General features: G+C 34.2%; 1 protein-coding gene across 4 annotated transcripts in view; it reads left to right on the top strand.

Moving 5' to 3' along the window:
- The window catches only part of ADAM2 (ADAM metallopeptidase domain 2), a 149,092-nt gene that overhangs the window by 67,596 nt on the left and 58,257 nt on the right, over positions 1-23,239 (top strand). For all 4 annotated transcript variants that reach the window (XR_009349726.1, XR_009349725.1, XM_059156314.1 and 1 more), the window contains exon 11: positions 13,535-13,671. Coding sequence is in view for 2 of the 4 variants with exons in the window: in XM_059156314.1 (XP_059012297.1) it covers positions 13,535-13,671 (137 nt within the window). In the remaining 2 variants the exon portion in view is untranslated. The remainder of the gene's footprint in view (positions 1-13,534; positions 13,672-23,239) is intronic.

The following is a 23,239-nucleotide window of genomic DNA, read 5'->3' as shown; positions in this document are numbered from 1 at the left end:
TCTTGGATATCCTGAATGACTTCATTGTTATCTGTCTGTGTTTGAAGGAAAAGGCAAGCCTAGGGTCCTCCTACTCCATCTTAGGTCCTCTCTGTACTCTTAAACACCCATAGTCCTCCCTAATCTCCCAGATCTGTGGAATAAAATCTAAGATCTATATCCCTTCATTGATACTTCTTAAAAGTTTATAGATAAACCACAGCCCAGGTGATTTTGGATGAGTGGAAACATGTAGGAATAATTAGCAGAAGATATTTGATGTCTTGCAACTCTTTTTCCTGGGACTCATTTACTCCTTGTTAGTCACTAATTTACTCTTTCATGAGGACTGACACAAGCTAGTTCTTGGTCTCAATATTTTTATGCTATTACATATTACTGGACACATTATCTCTTGCCCTCAGTTCATGGAGTGTATAGATCCTGAATACTAAATGTCCTCAGAAGAAAACACAGTACACATTACATACTACCTAAAGCAGAACTATCAGTAGTTATAGAAACTTCAAATAAAATAAAGTGTAAGGAATTATAGAAAAGGACTAGTTGGAAGTATTAGGCACAAAAAATATAATAAATTGCATGGGTGTTAGATTAAATTAGAATCAGAACCTCTCCTAGGAGACATCAGAAAAGTTATAGGAACAGTAAAAACAAAACAAAACAAAACAACAAAAAACAAAACAAAACAAAAACCCAAAAATCAAAACAAACAAACAACAAGATTAAGAGAAATGGATTACTGAAGTAGAAATGCTAATATCTAGATATTAAAAGTAAAAGAGATTGGAGCGCCTGGGTGGTTCAGTTATTAAGATTTTGACTCCTGATTTCAGCTCATGTCATGACCTCAGGTGTGTGAGATTGAGCCACTGTGGGGCTCTGTGCTCAGCATGGAGTTTGCTTGAGGTTCTCTTCCTCTGCCCCTCCTCCCACTTGAGTATGCTCTCTTTTTTTCTCTGTCTCCCTCAAATAAGTATATAAAATCTTTTAAAAAAAGAGTAATGGAGATAATAATTAAAAAAAAAAACCATAAGAAAACTTTTGAAGGAGAAATGAAAATAAATTTCACCAAATTATAGCCATTATCTGATCAACAATACCCTTATGCCAGGAAATCCTTTTTGGAGTCTCCAAATAATCCCTTATCCTGAGTCATCTGGTAGGAGGGGAGAAAACTGAGTTGTCAGATGAAAAAGGCACATAAAATGTCAAAATAGAATTTAAAAAATGCACACTGACAATGAAATGAAAATATCAAATACAAAGAGAAATTTCTTTATCTCTTGAAAAAAGAAAATCATAATAAAAAAGTTCTATAATGGGAAAGATCACATTGAATACAAAAAAAGATAGTATTCTTAAAATAATAACATAAAAGTACTTTAAAAGCACAATTAATATCTTTAAAAAATCATTCAACATAAGAAACAATAAAAACAGTCTCAGGTATATAAGTCCTCAAAAGATTTACCAAATGAATGACTAACATTCAGAATACATTTGTAGAAATTACTTATAATATGAAAAACTACAAGGATCAGGAAACTAAAAGTGAATAAATATTGCTAAATTTTATTATTGTCTTAAAATTAAAAGAGCTGGAACTGAGTTCTGTGCGAAATGACAGGTATTATATCAATATTAAACCAGAGCACATTCTATGATGGTGTGGTTAAGAAAGTAATAGAATTGACATGAAAGCGTGTTATAGGACTTGTTTTCTTAAGAGAAAGGTATAGATAATGATAAATTTTAGAAAGAAGTAAGGGCATATGAGATGAATATTGGTCTTAAGAACAGGTAGTAAGAACAAAGCTATACTATTTAATAACCTAATGAAAGAAATGAAAATACAGCCAAGGAAGAAGAAGCATAAGAACAATAATGCAAAATAGAACAGAATAGAAAATGAATAGAAAATATAAAATAAAATGGTTTAATATATTTTAATATAACAGCAATTGTGTGAATATAAATTAGGTTAAACTCACCAACTAAGTGATAAAATCTTTGATGGATTTAAATATTATTTAAAGGTCAAATATTTATTTGTAAGAGATATACTAGGACTAAGTGAAGGTGAATATAAAAAGATAAAATATATTGAAGTTAAATAAAAAGCAAGTAAATATGAGAAGACAGAATTTATAGAAAACATAGAAAACAAATAGGCATAAATTTCATGGTAGGTTTCCATGTAGATATTTTGCATATATTAAGTACCATATATATAGGTATTTGACCTTCTTGGAAATATTGGTGAATATTATATTTTAAATATAATATGTGTTTCTGTTATGTTGAAAAATATTATACACTGATTTGTATATTTCTATATTTATTTGTAGTTTTAAATTTAAATTTTCTGTGTCCAATATTGTCTTATGTGAATAAGGAAAATTGCATTCTTTTTTCCTTTCTAATACATACATCTTTTAAGGTATTTCCTCCTATTGAATTGGCTAGGATCTCAAGAATAATATTCAATTGAAACAGTTGAATTGAACAGTGTTAATTAATTTATTTAAGATTTGATTTACTTACTTGACAAAGAGACAGCGATAGAGGTCACAAAAGCAGAGGAAGGAGGGAAGTGGGGAGGGAGAGGGAGAAGCAGGTTTCCCGTTTAGCAGGGAGCCCCATGTAGGGCTTGACCCCAGAACCCTGGGACATTGACTTGTGCTGAAGATAGATGTTTAACAACTGAGCCACCCAGGAACCCCAAATTGAACAATGTTTAATTGAATCAATTGTATTCATTCTTGTATCATTCTTGATTTTAAGGGAAAAACTCAGTATTTCACTGTTAGGTATTATGTTTGCTCTAGATTATTACAGACACTTTGTAACATAATAAAGATGCTCATTTTTATTTCGAATTTTCTAAGCTTTTTAAAATGTATTTTATTTTTTTAATCATATCTTTGTTTCTTATAAAAATTTTGTTGAAATATCCTTATCATATAAAACTAAATTATCTTTCCAATTTTATAGAAATAATGATGCAGTCCTAACCAAAATATCAGCAGGCTTTTTTCCTTTTTTTTTTTTTTTTTTTGGTAAATACTAACAAGCTGATAAAAAATTTCATATACAAATATTAAAAAGAAAATAGATAAAGCAAGTTTAGAAATTGAAGGAAAAGTAGAAGATAAAAACTTCTAGGGAGGAGTCAAGATGGCAGAGAAGTAGCAGGCTGAGACTACTTCAGCTAGCAGGAGATCAGCTAGATAGGTTATCTAAAGATTGCAAACACCTACAAATCCAATGGCAGATCAAAGAGAAGAAGAACAGTAATTCTAGAAACAGAAAAACTACCACTTTCTGAAAGGTAGGACTGGCGGAGAAGTGAATCCAAAGTGATGGGAAGATAGACCCCGGGGGGAGGGGCAGCTCCTGGCAAGCGGCGGAGCAACGGAGCACAAAATCAGGACTTTTAAGTCTGTTCCGCTGAGGGACATCGCTCCAGGGGTTAAACGGGGCTGAAGCCCAGGCAGGGTCAGCGTGGCCTCAGATCCCGCAGGGTCACAGAAGGATCGGGAGTGTCTGAGTGTGGCAGAGCTTGCAGGTATTAGAATGGGGAAGCCAGCTACAGAGACAGAGCGGAGGAGTGAGCTCCCGGCTCAGGGTTACCTTGAACGATTCATGGGCTTGGTGAGCTTGGAGCATGGCCGGAGGCCATGGAGACGGGAGTTACTGGGCGCTGTTCTCTGAGGGTGCACTGAGGAGTGGGGCCCTGGGGTCTCGGCTCCTCCAGGCCAGAGACATGGAGGCCGCCATTTTCATTCCCATCCTCCAGAACTCTATGGAAAGCATTCAGGGAACAAAAGCTCCCAAAAGCAAACCCAAGAGGATTACTCAGCCTGGCCCCTGGTAAGGGCGGTGCAATTCCGCCTGGGGCAAAGACGCTTGAGCATCACTACACCAGGCCCCTCCCCCAGAAGATCAACAAGAAATCCAGCCAGGACCCAAGTTCACCTACCAAGGAGTGCAGTTTCAATACCAAGGAGAGCAGCGGAATTCCAGAGGAGGAGAAAGCAAAGCACAGAACTCATGGCTTTCTCCCCATGATTCATTAGTCTTGCAGTTAATTTAATTTTTTTTCTTTTTCAATTTTTTTCTCTTCTTCTGCTAAATTTTTTTTAACTTTTACCCTTTTCTTTTTTAACGTTTTTAAACTAGTTTATCTAATATATATATTTTTTCTTTTTTATATTTTTTCTTTATTCATTTTCTTTTTTTAATTGTTTCTTTTCTTTCTTTCTTTCTTTTTTTTTCTTTCTGAACCTCTTTTTATCCACTTTCTCCCCCCTCACGATTTGGGATCTCTTCTGATTTGGTTAAAGCATATTTTCCTGGGGTTGTTGCCACCCTTTTAGTATTTTACTTGCTCCTTCATATACTCTTATCTGGACAAAATGACAAAGCAGTAAAATTCACCACAAAAAAAAGAACAAGAGGCAGTACTAAAGGCTAGGGACCTAATCAATACAGACATTGGTAATATGTCAGATCTGGAGTTCAGAATGACGATTCTCAAAGGTTCTAGCCGGGCTCAAAAAAGGCATGGAAGATATTAGGGAAACCCTCTTGGGAGATATAAAAGCCCTTTCTGGAGAAATAAAAGAACTAAAATCTAACCAAGTTGAAATTTAAAAAAGTTATTAATGAGGTGCAATCAAATATGGAGGCTCTCACTGCTAGGATAAATGAGGCAGAATAAAGAATTAGTGATATAGAAGACCAAATGACAGAGAATAAAAAAGTTGAGCAAAAGAGGGACAAACAGCTACTGGACCACGAGGGGAGAATTTGAGAGATAAGTGACACCATAAGACGAAACAACATTAGAATAATTGGGATTCCAGAAGCAGAAGAAAGAGAGAGGAGCAGAATTATTGGGGAGAATTTCCCCAATATGGCAAAGGGAACAAGCATCAAAATCCAGGAGGTGCAGAGAACCCCGCTCAAAATCAATAAGAATAGGTCCTAAGCAGAGGGACACAGGCCAGGAGGTATAAGGGAAAGAGAAGGGTAGAAGAGAAGTTTAATTTGGAACCTAAACTTGAAAGGGTAGAGTGATGCTTGTGATGATTAATTTGTATGTTGACTTGGAGAGTTTTTGATGAGATTAATATTTAAATTGGTGAAATCTGGGTGCTTAGGTGGCTCTGCCTTTGGCTTGGGTCATGATCTCAGGGTCCTGGGATTGAGCCCCAAGTTGGGCTCCCTACTCAGCAGGGAGCCTGATTCCCCCTCTCTGTTGGCCTGCCTCTCTGTCTCCTTGTGAACTCTCTGTCAAACAAATAAATAAAATCTTTTAAAAAATTGGTGAAATTTGAGTAAAATATATTGTCCTCCCTAATGTGGGTGGCCTCATCCAATCAGTTGAGAGCTTGAATAGAACAAAATGATCATCCTCCCCAAACAGGAGAGAAATCTTCAGCAGAACTGCCTTCAGATTTCATGTGCACCATCATCATCTTTGAGTGTTCTCAGCCTTCTGGTCTTCAAACTGGAATGTAATCACTGGTTCTGCTGGGTCTCTAGGCTACTGTCTCACTCTGTAGGTTTTGTACTTGCCAGCTTCCATAACCATGTGAGCCAATTCCTTATATCTTTTCCTCTCTGCTTCTCTCTCCCTATGCTATTGGTTCTCTGGAGAGCCCAGATTAATACAATGGCTAATACTTAAATATAAAAAATATATACTTAAATATTAAAAGATAGATCCATGATAGAAATGATCATGATAGATGTAGATAGATGAGAGATAGATGATAGATAGAATATAGCTTTGTGGGACTGATTTCCTTAATTCACAGCTCTCTATCTCCCTAGTAGATTTCAGTTCTTTATGGCTGCTTTTTTAATAGTATTTTGTCCAGAATCTTCCCATTTCTGTGATTGTGTCACCTCTGGAGACCAAGTACTGGAGAAGAGAATATAACAGAACTACCTTATTTGATCCCAAACTCATTAACATAAAACTCTATGAAAGGAAAGGAATAATGCTCCTCCTTTGGAACTTTGGTTCTGTAATTACCCCCTTTTGGCAGCTTTGGTGGTGCTAAAGCTGCCGAAGAATCATCTGATGGATGGAGCATGAAAGAACAGAAGGAAAAAGAAAAAAGAAATAAATAGGATATACCCACTTTCCCTGAGATTTAAGAGTTTCCTTTTCCACTCTTCAATTCAGAACTTCAGAACTTCTCCTGGTTCTCTGTGTGCACTATAGTGCTTGCTTGCAAATTCAGACTATATGGCTTTTAGGCTGGGAGAGACCAATCCACTGGTACTTTGAATTTGGGTGTTCTTCCCCTTTTGAATGCTGATACTTTCAGGCTTGTAAAATCAAATAGTTGTGTATCGATTCTGTCTTGGTATTATAGCTGGGTTCAGTGGGAGAGATAGACTGACATTTGTTTGTTCCATCTTTCTGGAAATGGAGTCTATACACTGAAATTTAAACAATGAAAATTTATACAATGTAAGTACTAAACAAAAGCAATTTGTTTTGGGTATATTAAAACAAAATACAAAATACTTGCTTTAATTAGGTTGGGTTGCCATAACCAAATAACATAGAGTGGGTCGAGCAAACCACACAAATTTATTTTCTTCCAATTCTAGAGGCTGGAAGTTTTCGATGAGGGTGACAGCAAGGTCAGGTTCTGGTGAGAGCTCTGTCTTGCTTGCTTGCAGGTATCTGCCTTCTCTTGTGTTCTCAAATAGTGGGGAGAAGTGGGGAAAGAGAGAAAGACAAAGAGATATTCTTTTTTTTTTAAGGCCACAGTTTTATCAGATGCCCCTATTTAACCTTAATTATTCCTAAATACCCATCTCCAAACACAGTCACATTGGTCACACTGGGGGCTAAGGTTTCAGCATAGGATGTTGCAAAGGACACAATTCGATCTATAGTAGTAGACTTTAAGGAAAGATGTGTTATGAGAAATTAACAAACAGGGTTTTGAAGGGGAGGGGATTGGGAAGTTGGGCAAGCTTGGCGGTGGGTGTTAAGGAGGGCACAGATTGCGTGGAGCATTGGGTGTGGTGCATAAACAATCTTGGAACACTGGAAAAATAAAATTTAAATTCAAAACAAAACAAAACAAAGCAAAACAAAAGCAATAAAGAGGACTATCAAATGATAATCAAAGGAATTGAAAAGAAAGACATAGCAATCATAATGTTGTATATAACTAATTATATTGCATCAAAATATATATAGCAAATGTGAAAGAATAAAAGAAAAAAGATGTACACAATGATAATTTGAGAATGAGGAGAAATTTAACTCAGCAATGCCCTATTTTCCATTTTGTTGAAAAATATTTAAAAGCCCTATTCCAAAGAGCAGCGGGATATTATTTAAACTCCATTAAAGTATATTTAATATAAAAATTTATACATATTTAATGTATACACTTTGGTGGTTTTATCATATGCATGAATCTGTAATACCATCACTTCAAACAAAGGAATAAATATATCGATCACCTACAAAAGATTTCTTCTGTTCCTCTGCTTTTTAAAAAAAATTACTGAAATAAATAAAATAGTGATAAATAAAACAATATCAATATAAGATGATAGAAATCTTACAGAGAATATTTTCTGACCACCTTGGATTAAAATTAGACTAAATAATAGAAAGATCACTTAAAACCCTCTAAAGGGTTTCAAATAAAACGTGAGAAATTAGAACTCATTTTGAACTAAATGACACTAAAAATATCCTAAAAAACTCCTGGGCTATCAGAAAAAAACAGAACTGAGAACATTGTAGCTTTTTAAAAATAATTTCTTTATTATGTTATGTTAGTTACCATACAGTACATTATTAGTTTTTGATGTGGTGTTACATGATTTATTGTTTGTGTATAAAACCCAGTGCTCCATGAAATATGTGTCCTTTAATTAAACAAATTAAAATAAAGATGGCTTGAATATAGATGATGTAAATCCAATTTAAAAAAACAAGTTAACAGTTTCAAGTTAAACTGAAAGACTCTAGAAAGGAGAAAGTAATAAAAAATAATACTATCAACGAAAAATATAAAATATGTATATCATGGAAAAAATCATCAAATCCAAAAGTAATTTGTTTGAAAAGATAAATGAAATTGATAAACCTCAAGCAAAACTAGTGTCCTATTTGTAAAAGAGCAAATAAATTATCAAAACCTCATTGAGAAAAAAAAAAAAAACCGAATACCCAACTTTTGTAGCAACATGGATGGGACTGGAAAAGATTATGCTGAGTGAAATAAGTCAAGCAGAGAGAGGCAATTATCATATGGTTTCAATATTTGTGGAGCATAAAAATAGCATGGAGGACATGGGGAGATAGAAGAAGGGAGTTGGGGGAAATTGGAAGGGGCGGTGAACCATGAGAGACTATGGACTCTGAAAAACAATCTGAGGGTTTTGAAGGGGTGGGGGGTGGGAGGTCGGGGTACCAGGTGGTGGGTATTATAGAGGGCACAGATTGCATGGAGCACTGGGTGTGGTGCAAGAATAATGTATACTGTTATGCTGAAAATAAATTTAAAAAAAAACCAAAAAACCAAAAAACAAAACAAAAAATACCTCATTGAGAATAAAAGTACACAATCATCACAGATCCTACATATATTAAAAATAAAACAAGGCAGATTCTCAACTAATGTATGGCAAGAGATTTGGATAAAGTTAACAAATTTCATGAATAATAAAATATATCAAATGAATAGGAAAGAAAACCTGAATGAACATTGACCTATTGGGTAACTGAGTCTTAAGACTTCAAAATGAACACACAGAAACAGTAGGTTCAGAGGGCCTCCTTGAAGAAGTCCCAAAAGTTTTAGTACCAGTGTAAAACAAATTCTTCTAGAGAATATAAAAGGAGGGGCTGTTTCTTTGCTTGTGTTATGAATTGAGATTTATGCCAACTATATGTTAGCAAAAGAATTCTGCAATTTATCAGAAGAGTAACACAACATAACCCAAGTAGGAATTATTCCAGGAATGCAAAGTCAATTTTGTATTTGAAAATAAATCATAATCTACCATACCAAAAGAAATAATAGGTGCAGAAAAAAACATTTGGTAAAGTTAGAACCTGTTTATGACAAAATAGAGATAAAACTGTCAACAAACTAGTTATAAAAATTAACACCTTTAAGAAATTTTTGTCCACTCAAAGGTCTTAAAGTTAATCACTTATGTTTTCTTTTTTTTTTTTTTAAGATTTTATTTATTTATTTGACAGACAGAGATCACAAGTAGGCAGGAAGCAGGTAGAGAGAGAGGAGGAAGCAGGCTCCCTGCTGAGCAGAGAGCCCAATGCGGGGCTCAATCCCAGGACCCTGGGATCATGATCTGAGCCGAAGGCAGAGGCTTTAACCCACTGAGCCATCCGGTGCCCCTCACTTATATTTTCTAATACAAACTTGTTTTTACCTTTCAATTATAGGTCTATATAAACCACATTAAAATAACTCATTTGGTGTGAGTTAGGGGTCAGGATTATTTATTCACATTAGGTAAGTAGTCACTAAATGACACTTAGTAAACAGGCCATTTTTCTTTCACAGAATTAAAGTGGTGCCTTTGTTATATATAAATCTGATCATCATATTCCTGGTCTCTCTCTTGATTCTTTTATGATCATTGGTCTTTCTGTCCTTCCACCAACACCATTATCTTAATAATTATAGTTTTATATTTATTATCAACAATGGTAGTATAAACCCTCCTACTAATTCTTCAGACTAATTTGGGTATCTTTTTAAAGATTTTATTTATTTATTTGACAGAGAGAGATCACAAGTAGGCAGAGAGGCAGGCAGAGGAGTGGGGAAGCAGGCTCCCTGCTGAGCAGAGAGCCCGATGTGGGGCTCGATCGCAGGACCCTGAGATCATGACCTGAGCCGAAAGCAGAGGCTTAACCCACTGAGCCACCCAGGCACCCCTAATTTGGGTATCTTAAGTTTTCTGCATTTCTGTTTTAGAATCAGTTTGTCAATTTCAACAAAAATCTTTGGATTTTGATTATTTTTTTAATTGAATCCTTAGGTCACTTTGAGGAAGATTGACATTTTAACAATATTGAGTCCTCTTATCCATGAACTGGATAAACATGTGTGGTATAGTCATATGATACAAGCAAAAAAAAAAAAAAGAACTATTGGTACACTGAATAATTGATGGATCTCAAAAACTGTAGGCTGAGCAAAAGAAGAGCATGATGCCATTAAAAAAAATAAAGCTAAAGTGTTGCTAAAGATAAGCTATATTGTTAAAAGTCAGAATTAGAAGTTACATTTAGTGGATGGGCGCCTGGGTTATGATCCCAGGGTCCTGGGTTCCAGCCCTCCATCGGGCTCTCTGCTCAGCAGGGACCCTGCTTCCTCCTCTTTCTCTGCCTGCCTCTCTGCCTACTTGTGATCTCTGTCTATCAAATAAATAAATAAAATCTTAAAAAAAAAAAAGTTATATTTAGTGGAGAGGTAATGTCCGGAAACTTGCTGGAGAAAGCTTGCTCAGTAGTAAAAACATTCTGTATCTTCTACAGTGTAGTACTTAAGCAAGTTTGTGACACATACACATCATAAATATGTATGTATATGTGTATACACATATGATATGTATAAATTATATATGAATACATATGTATGTGTAAATAAATATTCTATATATATGTATGTGTATATTTACCTAAAACTGCATCAAGGTACGTAAGATTTGTACACTCAGCATGAAAACATCACACAAAATAAAATGTATCAATAATTTTGAAAAGGCAATACCCAAAAGTGGTTAAAAATATTTTAATTTCAACTATAAAAAATTAAAAAATCAGATTTTTTCTCTTTTATGTTTCAAATCAATCTACCTATCTAATGCCAGAAATTTTAACCCTAATGAGTATAAAAATACAGAATATGGTGCCAAAGGAAAACTAATATATCAGTATTAGTATAAAACAGCAAAATGTTCTTCAGGTAAAATGATATGAATTTTAAGTGATTCATTATTTAGGATGAAACAAAATTTTATCTGCCTTATATATTAAACCTGAAATCATATGTATCCAACTAAATACCTTCAAAATACACAAAGCAAACACTGAAAACTACTAGCCCAAATAAATCATACTTGGATAATTAATTTTTCAGACTAAAATTTAGAAGATTTGAACAATATTAGCAAGCTTTATCTGAAAGACATATATAGAATCTTGATTTCTAAAATTGGAGATCAGAAGTTTTTATGAGCGTGTCAAGCACATTTGTAGAATAATCACATGTTGCAGAGTAAGGAAGTCTCAATCAATACTTCCTTGTCTACCAACTTTTTTGTCTGGTGATTGATGCTTAAGAAGCCTTAATAAATGTCAGTTACTGTTAATATTTTACAACTATTGTTCTAAGTAGGTATTATTTACAAAAAGAAACATCTACTTAGTCGTAACATTTTTCCTCAAATATTTTTTAAAAATCTAATATTTAACATTAGATTATAAGTTATATTTAACTTATTTTTTCCCATTATTTTGTTTTCAAAACAGAAGTAATCATAACAATATCGTATAGGAAATTCTCATATTCTAGTCCATACCGTTTTCAAATTTTTCATACTGGTCTGTTATGGACTAAGTCATGTCCTCCTAAAATCCATATATTGAACCCCAAAGCCCCATGTGACTCCACTTTATGGAGATACTTAAGAGATCATAAAAGTGGATCCCTAATTCAATAGAACTGGCTTTCATAAAGAAAGAGAAAGACAGCAGAGATACCTATCTGTACATACGCAGTGGAAAAACCAAGTGAGAAAAGAAGGCAGCCATGGAAGAAGGACCCCACCAGAAACGAATGATGCTGGTACTTTGATCTTGGACTTTTGATCTTCAGAACTATGAAAAAATAATTTTGTTGTTTAAATCATCCCAGTCTGTAGTATTTTGTAATGTCATTCTGAGCTGAATAGTAGAAGTATAGAGTATAAAGAAATTTCATCTCAAAAACTAAACCATGTATCTGATCCTATCATACAATGAAAGGAAAAGTCAAAATACATGTGGTAGTAAGAAGATAGAAAATAAAGAAGCAGTTGCATGGGGTGGGGAGGAGAATACTTTCACACAAATAACTAAAATGGAATTTTTGAATATTGGTTTTTTCATCTTACTAAGCTGTAGAAGATAACAGGGAATGGGACAGATACAGAATAAGAAACAAATGTAAAGATACATTGAATAATGCTAGACCTTTTCTACTTATCCCGCAAAAGGAAAATTTGTAACTGCAGCAAAAATGTAATATACTATTATTATTTGTAACATCCAATTATTTAAATTCTTGAAATTTAGAATCTTCAGAGTTCTTCAATTTCTTTTCCACGCTTCCTCCCTCTCCCTTTCTCTCTCTGAAAATTAAACTGTGGTAATTTGATAAAGGGACCATTTATCAATGTGTATGCAAGATATAGGAACTTTGCCGTACTTTAGGGCTAGCAATAAAAAAATTTAATTGTCACTCAGACTTGAAAGAAAGGACAATGTCATTTTCCTACAGTCACAGACAGAAGGTAGAGGCTTCCACTCAAGGATTCAGACAGTTATAGGCACCCTGGCAGTGAAACGTCCTACTCTTTTCTTAGCTTGTTAATCTCTTTAGATTAAATCTAGGTTAAAGCAACGCTTTAACATAATCTATTGGTTTCACTTTCTGGGCTAAATAGGTGGAAAATGGTGGAAAATGGTGCAGGTTTGAGAGGTAAACAGAAGATACCAAAATATATTCCTAGAAACCAATCTTGAAGTATATTTAATAAAATACTATTAGATCTATATGAACAGATAATGTAATTTTTGTATTTTTCTTAAACTGCCTATGTTTTAGTATGGTTAAAATGTGCTATAATAAGTATCCTATATTTGCAAAAAGCAAAATTATAAAGTTACTTTAGTTTTAAAAATAAAGTTTAAACAACTATGGAAAATCAGCATTTTTAATTTCAGTCATTATTTAGCTTAATTTAATAGGTTAATTTATGATTTTTTAAATGTATGGAAAATTTACACAAAATATTACCCCCAAATAATTAAATTATAAATGATCATAACCTGTTAATTTGACACACATATAGTTTGTGTATATGTGTGTATCTAAAGATTTTCTTTTGTGAATGCAAGTATGACTATAATAATTCTCATATATAATTAACAAGTTATTGGGACAATATTTTTCTTGCCCTGATGCCACCCAGTGAACCATGCATTTACATCTTGGTAAAATTTCAGATCTCCCTTTTTATATTTTTCTTATATTGGTAATGGTACCTGTAACATGTTAGATAAATATGGTTGGCACACCTGTGGTTAACATATTAGATGCCTCTATTCAATTTTATTGAGTGACTATTTTTAATAATTACATTACTTTCCAGGTAAATGAAGTATCTTCTAAAATTTGAGTATGGGTTTTTTTGTTTGTTTTGTTTTTGTACGTGTGTGTGTGTGTGTGTTTTTTTCCAGCACCCCAGAACCATAAGTCTGGAATCGCTTGCAGTTGTTATAGCTCAATTACTAAGCCTTAGTATGGGAATAGCTTATGATGATATTAGCAAATGCCAGTGCTCAGGAACTGTCTGCATAATGAATCCAGAAGCAATGTAAGATGCTTTACTTTTATATTCTTTATATACATAGTTTATGTAAAAATAACTTTGGTGTATTTAGTTTTAAAAAGTCTAGGGTGCTAAGACAATACAGGCTGTGTCCCAACAATGCCCAATGCTGCATGTCTACATCCCTGTCACTTGTAATCTGATACCGCACTTGCTTTGTCATATGTGACCTAACTCTACAGTTATCACTAAATCACTTGCCAGATATTATAATCTAATGCATGATTTCATAAGCTAAATACAGGCTTGTGATCACTCTACAAGAATGATTTTTGTCTGCATGAATCTCTTCCATTTTGCCCTCTCAACCTGAAGTCTTGGCATTGTCTGAATTGGGAGGTGCTGTTTTTCAGCTTTTTCTGTTACTAGAGAAGGCCTTTTTGCAATATCCTCACCCTGCCTCAAAGACCTAGTGAATCTGGTGGAGTATACAATGGTGAGATTTCATAGAATTAGGATCAAATAGAAGATTTAGGGAAACCACCATCCAGTAAGTGATTAGAGCCAGCCTCTTGTGCTTCTGAAGGACATTTCTCACAGCCACTTTCTGCTTCTCATATGTCTTAGAAAATCAAGACCCATTTCCTACAGCAACAAAGTTGATAACATCAAATTCTCTCCACTCCTTCACTTCTGCTTCTGGAATTGTTTCTTAAGAATACTTGCACTCGGGGCACCTGGGTGGCTCAGTGGGTTAAAGTCTCTCCTTTCAGCTCAGGTCATGATTCCAGGGTCCTGGTATCAGGCCTCACATCAGGCTCTCTGCTCAGCGGGGAGCCTGCTTCCTCTCCTCTCCCTGCCTGCCTCTCTGCCTGTTTGCAATCTCTATCAAATAAATAAAATCTTAAAAAAAAAAAAAGAATACTTGCACTCAAATCTTTATCTCAGGCTCTGATTTGGCAGCGACTTATATGGAAATAGTTATCTCAGAAGGGGCTATAGAACAGCATTATCAACAATAGCCAAATTATGGAAAGAACCCAAATGTCCATCAATGATGAATTGATAAAGAAGAGGATTGTATGCATGCGTGTGTGCATTTATGTGTATACACACACACACACACACACACACAAAGAATATTACTCAGTTATCAAAAAGAATGAAATTTTGCCATTTGCAATAAATACACAATAGTGCAACAAAGCTACCCTACAATCCATTAAATATTCTGTACTTCTCTGTGGTCCCAGCGGAATGGAGTGACAATTGTCATCTCAATAAAAGATGTTGACTTTTCCTCATTCTCTCTTTCTCTATTCCTACTTCTTTAGTCCTATTTCCTAGTATCATGTTCCAAATGTATGTCCTACAATCAAGTTCATTACTTTTGCTTTTGTTTTTAATCTAAGTAAAGATGGATGATGGTATATGTACCTCATATTAATAATGTTTAACACTGCCTATTAAATATTGATTTATCTTTGACTGAACTATAGTTTTTTACAATAATGGTATGTTACCTTTAATACTGATTACAATGATTATAAGGGTTATGATGGTAAGGAAATGACAGAAGGACTAGAAGATCTGAATATTAATAGCTCCATGGACCCTCCACCTTCTCCTCAATATTGTCAAAGTATTCTTTGCTCAATTTAAAAAGAGTTTATTTTGTTGAGATGCTTAAATTATTATCATCATGGTTAGAAATTTTCAAAGTGCTGTGTTTCCACAATTTTTTTTCTTTGGGGAAATTATTAAATTAGGTATAAATAGATTAGCATATACTATTCTTTCTAATTGCACCTCTTTATATATAAGACTATAAAATTTCCAACTGTTCATAGCAAGTAGCAAGTATATATAAAATTTCATGGAACTTGTTTCCTACAGTTTTGCTAAAATTAGTTCTGGAATTTTAATTTATCTTTCTTAGAACTTTACACATATACGATCACATATTATATATACAGTTTTACATTTTTTTCAATCTTCATATTTTTTCAAGTCTTATTTTTGCCTACTATGGTGGTTAGGACCTTTAATGCAATGTTAGATGATATGAGATGTGTGGCTGTTTTTCTTTCTTTTAATTTAAGAGCAAAATCTTTAATCCTTCACCATTAAATATATGAGCTGAAATATTTTCATAGAGGCTTTCACTCAGATTGAGGAAGTACTTTTCTTATTCTTTGTCCAAATTTCCATCATGAATAGATTTCATTGCATATAAAAAAGTTAGTGTGTTGTTATTGTTGTTTTTACTTTTTTCAGTTGATATGTTGAAATTGTTAAATAACTTGTTTTCCTGGGGTCAACCACATTTGGACATGACGAATAATCTTTTTTGTGTATTGCCCTACTTGTTGCTGGATTTTTCTTCTCTAATATTTGCCTCTCTGTATATTTATGAAGGACATTGGTCTTTAGTTGTTTACTCTTTTAATAATTTTGACTGGTTTTATTATCAGGCATCCTAAAATTTCCTAAAAGTGATCTGGAAAATTGATATTAGTTCTTCACAAATTATTTGATAGTAATTCATCAGTGAAGCCATATGGACTTAGACTTCTCTTTCTGGAAAGGTGTTTAATAGTTAATTTTAAGATATGAGGATATTTATTTGGGATTTAAAAAGTATTTCTTTGAAATTAACTTGTCATAAAGTTTCTATAATCTTCATTTATTTTTAAATTTAACTTAATTTTGAATGCAGTATAGCTAACATACAGCATTATATTGTTTCAGATGTATAATACAGTGATTCAACAATTCCATGTATTACTCAGTGCCCATCACAACAAATGCACTCTCAATCCCCACCACCTGTTTCACCCATCCCTCCAATCCACCTCCTCTCCGGTAACCATCAGTTTGTTCTCTGTAGTTAAGAGTTTATTTCTTAGTTTGTCTCTGTCTCTCTCTTTCTTTTTTTAACCTTTGCTCATTTGTTTTGTTTCTTAAATTCCACATATAAGTGAATCATATGGCATTTGTCTTTTTCTGACTGACTTATTTTGCTTAGCACAATACTCTCTAGTTCCATCCATGTTATTGTAAATGGCAAGATTTTGTTCTTTTTAAGGCTAAATAATATTTATTGTATATATACTACATCATCTTTATCTATCAATTGATAAGACACTTGGCCTGCTTCCATGACTTTTATAGTATAAATAATCCTGCTATAAACATGGGGATGCATGTATCCATTTGAGTTAGTGTTTTTGTATTTTTTGGGTAAATACCCAGTAGTGCGATTAATGGATCATAGGTTAGCTTTATTTTAAACTTTTTGAGGGAGCTTTATATTGTTGTCCTCAGTGGCTGCAGCAGTTTGCATTCCCACCAATAGTGCACAAGGATTCCTTTTCTCCACATTCCCACCAAAACTTGTTTCTTGTGTTTTTTATTTTAGCCATTCCGACAGATGTGAGGTGATATCTCCCTGTGGTTTTGATTTATATATCCTTGATAATGAGCAATGTATAATATATTTTCATATATCTGTTGGCCATCTGGATGTTTTTTTCAGAGAAATGTCTGTACATGTCTTCTGCCCATTTTTACATTGGATTATTTCTTTTTTGGGTGTTGAGTTTTAGAAGTTCTTTATATATTTTGGATATTAACCCTTTATCAAATATGTAATTTAAAATCTTTTATCCCTATCTTCTGTAGGTTGCCTTATAGTTTTGTTGATTATTTCCTTTGCTTTGCAGAAGTATTTTATTTTGAAATAGTCCCAGTAGTTTATTTTTGCTTTTATTTAGTTTGTTTCAGACATATCTAGAAAAATGTTGCTATGGCTGATATCAGAGACATTTCAGCCTTTGTTCTCTTTTAGGGATTTTTATGATCTCAGGTCTCAACTTCAAATCCTTAATTCCTTTTGAGTTTATTTTGTATATGGTGTGAAAAAAAATGACTCAGGTTTGTTCTTTTGCATATTGCTGTCCAGTTTTCCCAACACCATTTGTTGAAGAGAATTTGTCCCATTGGATATTCTTTCCTGTTTTGTTGATTAATTGACCATAGAGTTGAGGGTTTATTTCTGAATTTCTATTTTGTTCTATTGCTCTATGTATCTATTTTTTTTGCGAGTACCATATTGTTTTGTATAACTTGAAGTCTAGAATGGTGATGCCTTCAGCTTTCCTTTTCTTTTTCAAAATTGTTTGGCTAATCAGGGTCTTTTGTTGTTCCATAAAAATTTTTAGGATTTTTTTTCTAGGTCTGTGAAAACTGTTACTGGTATTTTTATAGGAACTGCATTAAATGTATAGATTGCCTTAGATAGTACATTTTAACAATATTTATTCTTCAAATCTATGAGCATGGAAATGTCTTTTTTTGTGTCATCTTCACTTTCTTTCATCAGTGTTCTATAGTTTTTATAGTACAGGTCTTTCACCTCTGGTTATGTTTATTACTAAGTATCTAATTATTTAAGGTGCGGTTATAAATGGGATCAGTTCCTTAATTTCTCTTTCTGCTGCTTTCTTATTCTAAAAATGCAACAGATTTCTGTACATTGATTTTAAATCCTATGACCTTACTGAATTCTTTTTCAGTTTTAGTAGTTTTTGGTGGAGTCATTCAGGTTTTCTATATGTAGTATTATGCCATCTGCAAAAAGTGAGTTTTCTTCTTTTCCAATTTGGATGCCTTTTATTTCTTTTTACTGTTGATTGCTGAAGGTAGGACTCCCAGTACTATGTTGAATAAAGGTGGTAAGAATGGACATCCTTGTCTTGTCCTTCACTTTAAAGGGAAAGGTCTCTGTTTTCCCCAATTGAGTATAATATTCACTGTGGGTTTTTCTTATATGACCTTTATCATATTGAGGTATATTCCCTCTATCCCTACTTTGATGAGGGATTTTTTTTAATCATAAATGGAAGTTGTACTTTATCAAATGTTTTTTTGTGTGTCTACTGAAATGATTAAAAGGTTTTTATCCTTTCCCTTACTGATGTGAGATATCATGTTGATTGATTTGTTGATATCATGTTTGATTGGATTACTCTTGCAAACGGAAAAATCCCAGTTGATTGTAGTGAATGACTTTTTAAATATACTGTTAAATTTAATTTGCTAGTATATTATTGAGAATTTCTCCCATCCATTTTCTTCTGTGATGCTGGCATGCATTTCTCTTTTTTTAGTGGAGTCTTTATCTGATTTTGGTATCAGGGTAATGCTGGCCTCATAGAATGAATTTGGAAGTTTTCTTTCATTTTCTATTTTTCAGGAATAGTTTGAGAAGAATATTAACTCTTCTCCCAGTGTTGGGTAGAATTTGCCTGTGAAGCCATACAGCTCAGGCTTTTGTTTGTTGAAGGTATTTTGATTACTAATTTGATCTTCCTGGTTATTGCTCTGTTCAAGTTTTCTACTTCTTTCTATTTCAGCTTTGGTAGTTTATACTTTTCTAGGAATTTATCCATGCTCCCGGGTTGTTTAATGTTTCGGTATATATAGTTTTTTATAATATTCTCTTATGATTGTATTGCTTTTCAGGGCTGCCTGGGTGGCTCAGATGGTTAAGCATCTGTCTTCAGCTCAGGTCATGATCCCAGGGTCCTAGGATCTTGTCCCAGATGATCAGTGGAGAGCCTGCTTCTTATCCCTCTCCCTCTGCTGGTTTCCCTGCTTGTGCTCTCTTGCTCTCTCTGTCAAATAAATGAATAAAATCTTGAAAAAAACCCAGTTGTATTGTTTTTCACAATATTGTCCTACAATTGTATTTCCCTGGTGTTGGTTGTTATTTCTCCCATTATTTGTGATTTTGTCTATATGAATTTTTTTTTTCATAAGTCTGGCTAGAGGTTTATAAATTTTGTGGATCTTTCCAAAGATCCAGCTCCTGTTTCATTGATCTCCTTCTCCTCCTCCTCCATCTCCTTCATTTTTTAAGTTTCTGTATCACTTATTCCTGTTCTAATCTTAATTATTTCCTTTCTTCTGCTGGTTTTACTTGTTCTCCTTTTTCCAGTTTCATTAAGTTTAAGGTTAGGTTGTTTATTTGAGATTTTTCTTGTTTCTTGAGGTAGGACTGCATTGCTATATACTTCCCCCTTACAACTGCTTTTGCTGTATTCTAAGATTTTGGATCATTGTGTTTTCATTTTCATTCTTTCCCATGTAGTTTTGATTTCTTCTTTGATTTCTTGATTGACTCATTCAGTGTTTAATATTATGTTATTTAACTTGCATGTTGCTGGATGATAGGGTAGTTCTATTTTTAAATTTTTGAGGATCCTGTTTTCCAGAGTGACTGTACCTACTTGCCTTCCCACCAACAGTGCAGGAGGGTTCCCCCTTGTCCACATCTTGGCCAACAGCTGTTATTTAAACATCTCCTGACTTTTAAATTACAGGTGTCTTTGGTTCTGAAATGAGTCTCTTGTAAGTAGCATATAGAAGGGTATTTTTTTTTTTAATACTCTCTCACTTTATGTCTTTTGATTGGAGCAGCATTTAGTTCATTTACATTCAAAATAATTATTGGTATGTATATATTTATTGCCACTTTGTTAGTTGTTTTCTCATTGTTTTTGTAGTTTTTGTCTGATTCTTTCTTCTCTTTCTCTTGGTCATGTTTTGCTGGTTTTCTTTAGTGATGAATACAAGTGAAGAAAACAATTTTTAAAAATCTATTACTGTTTTTTTTTTAATTTCTAGAGAAAGACTACTATTCTTTCTATTCTACTATTCTATTCTACTATTCAATTTTTACAGAACATCCTCTCCATATAGCAGTCTATATTAAGCTAATAGTCACTTAATTTTGATCTCATTCTTACTCCTCTTGCCTCCATGTTTACATATTTGGTATCATATTTTACATCTTTTTATTTATTGCTTCTCTTGACTGATTTTTACAGGTATAATTCTTTTTTTTTTTTTGGCTTTTGTTCTTCCTATTTTATTACTTTTACTTATGTTTTTGTTTTCCACTCACAGAGTCTCCTGTACGATTTCTTGTAGGGCTGGTTTAGTGGTCATCAATTCTTTTAACTTTTCTTTGTCTGGGAATCACTTTATCTCTCCTATTCTGAAGGATAGTCCTGCTGGATAGGGTATTCTTTTTTTTTTTTTTTTAATATGTTATTTATTTATTTGACAGACAGAGATCATAGATAGGCAGAGAGACAGGCATAGAGAGAAGGGGGAAGCAGGCTCCCTGCTGAGCAGAGAGCCTGACGTGGGGCTTGATCCCAGGACCCTGAGATCATGACCTGAGTGAAAGCAGAGGCTTAACCCACTGAGCCACCCAGGGACCCCCTGGATAGGGTATTCTTGGACGCTGATTTTTCCCTCTCAGCACGTTGAATATATTGTGCCATTCTCTTCCCACCTGCAAAGTTTCTGCTGAAAAATAAGCTGTTAGCCTTATGAAGTGTCCTTTGTATGTACCCATCCTCTTTTCTCTTGCAACCTTTACAATTATTTATCCCTATTTTTTTCTTTTTTCTTAAACCATTTTAATTAATAGGTGTCTTGGTGTGGACCTCTTTTGGTTGAATTTGTTGAGGGAAACTTTGCTTTCTGAATCTGGATCTGATTCCTACCCCAGATTTGTGAAGCTTTCAACTATTACTTCTTCAAATACATTTTATTTTTTACCCTTCTCCTTCTGGGATGCCTATAGTATAATGTTATTATGCTTGATGGAGTCATTGAGTTCTCTGAGTCTATTCTCATTATGCAGTATTTGTCTCCCACCTGTTCAGCTTGCTTGCTTTCCATTACTCTATCTTCCAGGTTGCTGATATATTCCTCTACTTCCTGTAGTCTACTATTTATTCCATCTATCTTGTTTTTAACTTATTAAATTCTTCATCTCTGATATATTATTTTGTATCTGTTGGTCAAGGTTCTCACTGGTATCCTCCACTTTTTCTGAAGTCCAATGAGTAACCTTATATGATCATTATTTTAAATTCTCTATCAGACATATAACTTATATCTGTTTCACTTAGATCTCCTGCTATGATTTTGTTGTGTTTTTCATTTGGGACATATCTCTCTGTCTCATTTTGTGTACTTCTCTGTGTCTATTTCTCTGTGTTAGGAAAGACAGTTACATCTTCTGCTCTTGAAAGTAGTGCCTGTATGAAGAAGAGGTCCTGTAATGTCCTGCAGTGCAGTGTTTCCTGTTCACCAGAATCTCACACTTCAATGGAGTCTTCTCTGTGTGTTGCCTGCATCATGCTGTTGTGTTTGAGTTGCTTTATCTTTCAGTCCAGATGTCTCCACTGGCTCTCTACCTGTTGTGGGCTGTGCTTGCTCCTGTGGTGGTAGTGAGACCCAGGCAGGCTGGCTCTGAGGGGATGTGACTGCAAGAGTACTCAAGGGTGGGACAGTGATTTTAGCAAAATTTTCACTGAGCTGCTAGTCATAGGCCAGATCCCTCACAGTGTAGTGGACACCCAGTATGGCATATGTTTTGTGGCTACTATTCTTGAGGCAACTGGAGAGGACATGTGTGGAGTTAACAAAATTTGCACTGAGCCCAGGGCTGAGGCTGGCAGCCTTGGACTGTGTTTTTCCTCTGGAGAACTCACAGACAGGGAACGCTGCTAACAAGTTAGGTAGCAAGTGTCAGTGCAGTATCATCTCCCATAGTGGCTCTATGTTTATGCTAGATTGCAAGAGAAGAGAATGGTGCCTGCCAGGTCTTTTGTTGCTGGAGAAGTCCCTCATCACATTCTGAAATTAGTATAAACTAATTTCCCTCTCATTTGCTTCTTTGTTGTGCAAATTGTCACTTCTATGTTGTCTCTCTGAGAGCTGCTGTTTCTTTAAGGGTGAGGATCCATTTATTACTCACTCTTTGGCTAACCCAAACTTCTGAAGTTCCAGGCTCCAAAACTTGGAGCCTTCAGAAGTTTGGGTTAGCCAAACTTCTGGGGGCCACTACCCTTCATGTGGCCCCCTGGTACTTTCCCTTTTGAGATCCTGAAGCTCCCCTTTTCTTATGGACAACTCCTGACCACCATTTCTGCTCTTTTTAACCTCTCTGATATAGCTTCTTCTCTACATTTAGTCATGGAATTTATTTGGCCAGTCTTTGGATCACTCTCTGATTTATTAATGGAATGAGAGTGATGTCTAGTTGTAAAATGGGATGAAGTAAGCTTAGGGTCCTCCTACTCTGCATCTTCCCAAGCCTGAATTCCATTTATTTTTCTTTAAAAGTCACTGGAATCTCTACTGGTATTACTTCTTTTATCTCTGTACAATTTGTGTTTTCTTTTCTTTTTTTTTCTTCTTAATCAATCCAACTTGGGTTTTATCAAATCAATTGATTTTTTTTAAAAAAAACTTTATTTTAATTTTATTAATTTTTGTCACTTGTCCAGTTTATTTTTGTAATTCTATGCATAGTTTGGGGTAAACTAGTTTTTCCTCCTAGATTTTTAATGTGAAAATGCAAATATTTAATTTTAAACCTTCTTTCTTTTTGTGTAAGCCCTTTAAAGCTATATGTTTCCCTCTAACTGCAGTATCAGTTGAGTACCATACATTTTGATATCTTATATTTCTTTTTTATTTGGTTAAAATATTTTCATTTTCTTTGTGATGCTTGCTTTTTTTTTTT

This window comes from Mustela lutreola, chromosome 18, assembly GCF_030435805.1.
Source record: "Mustela lutreola isolate mMusLut2 chromosome 18, mMusLut2.pri, whole genome shotgun sequence".
Classification (NCBI taxonomy): domain Eukaryota; kingdom Metazoa; phylum Chordata; class Mammalia; order Carnivora; family Mustelidae; genus Mustela; species Mustela lutreola.
This window is presented reverse-complemented; position numbering and strand designations above follow the sequence as displayed.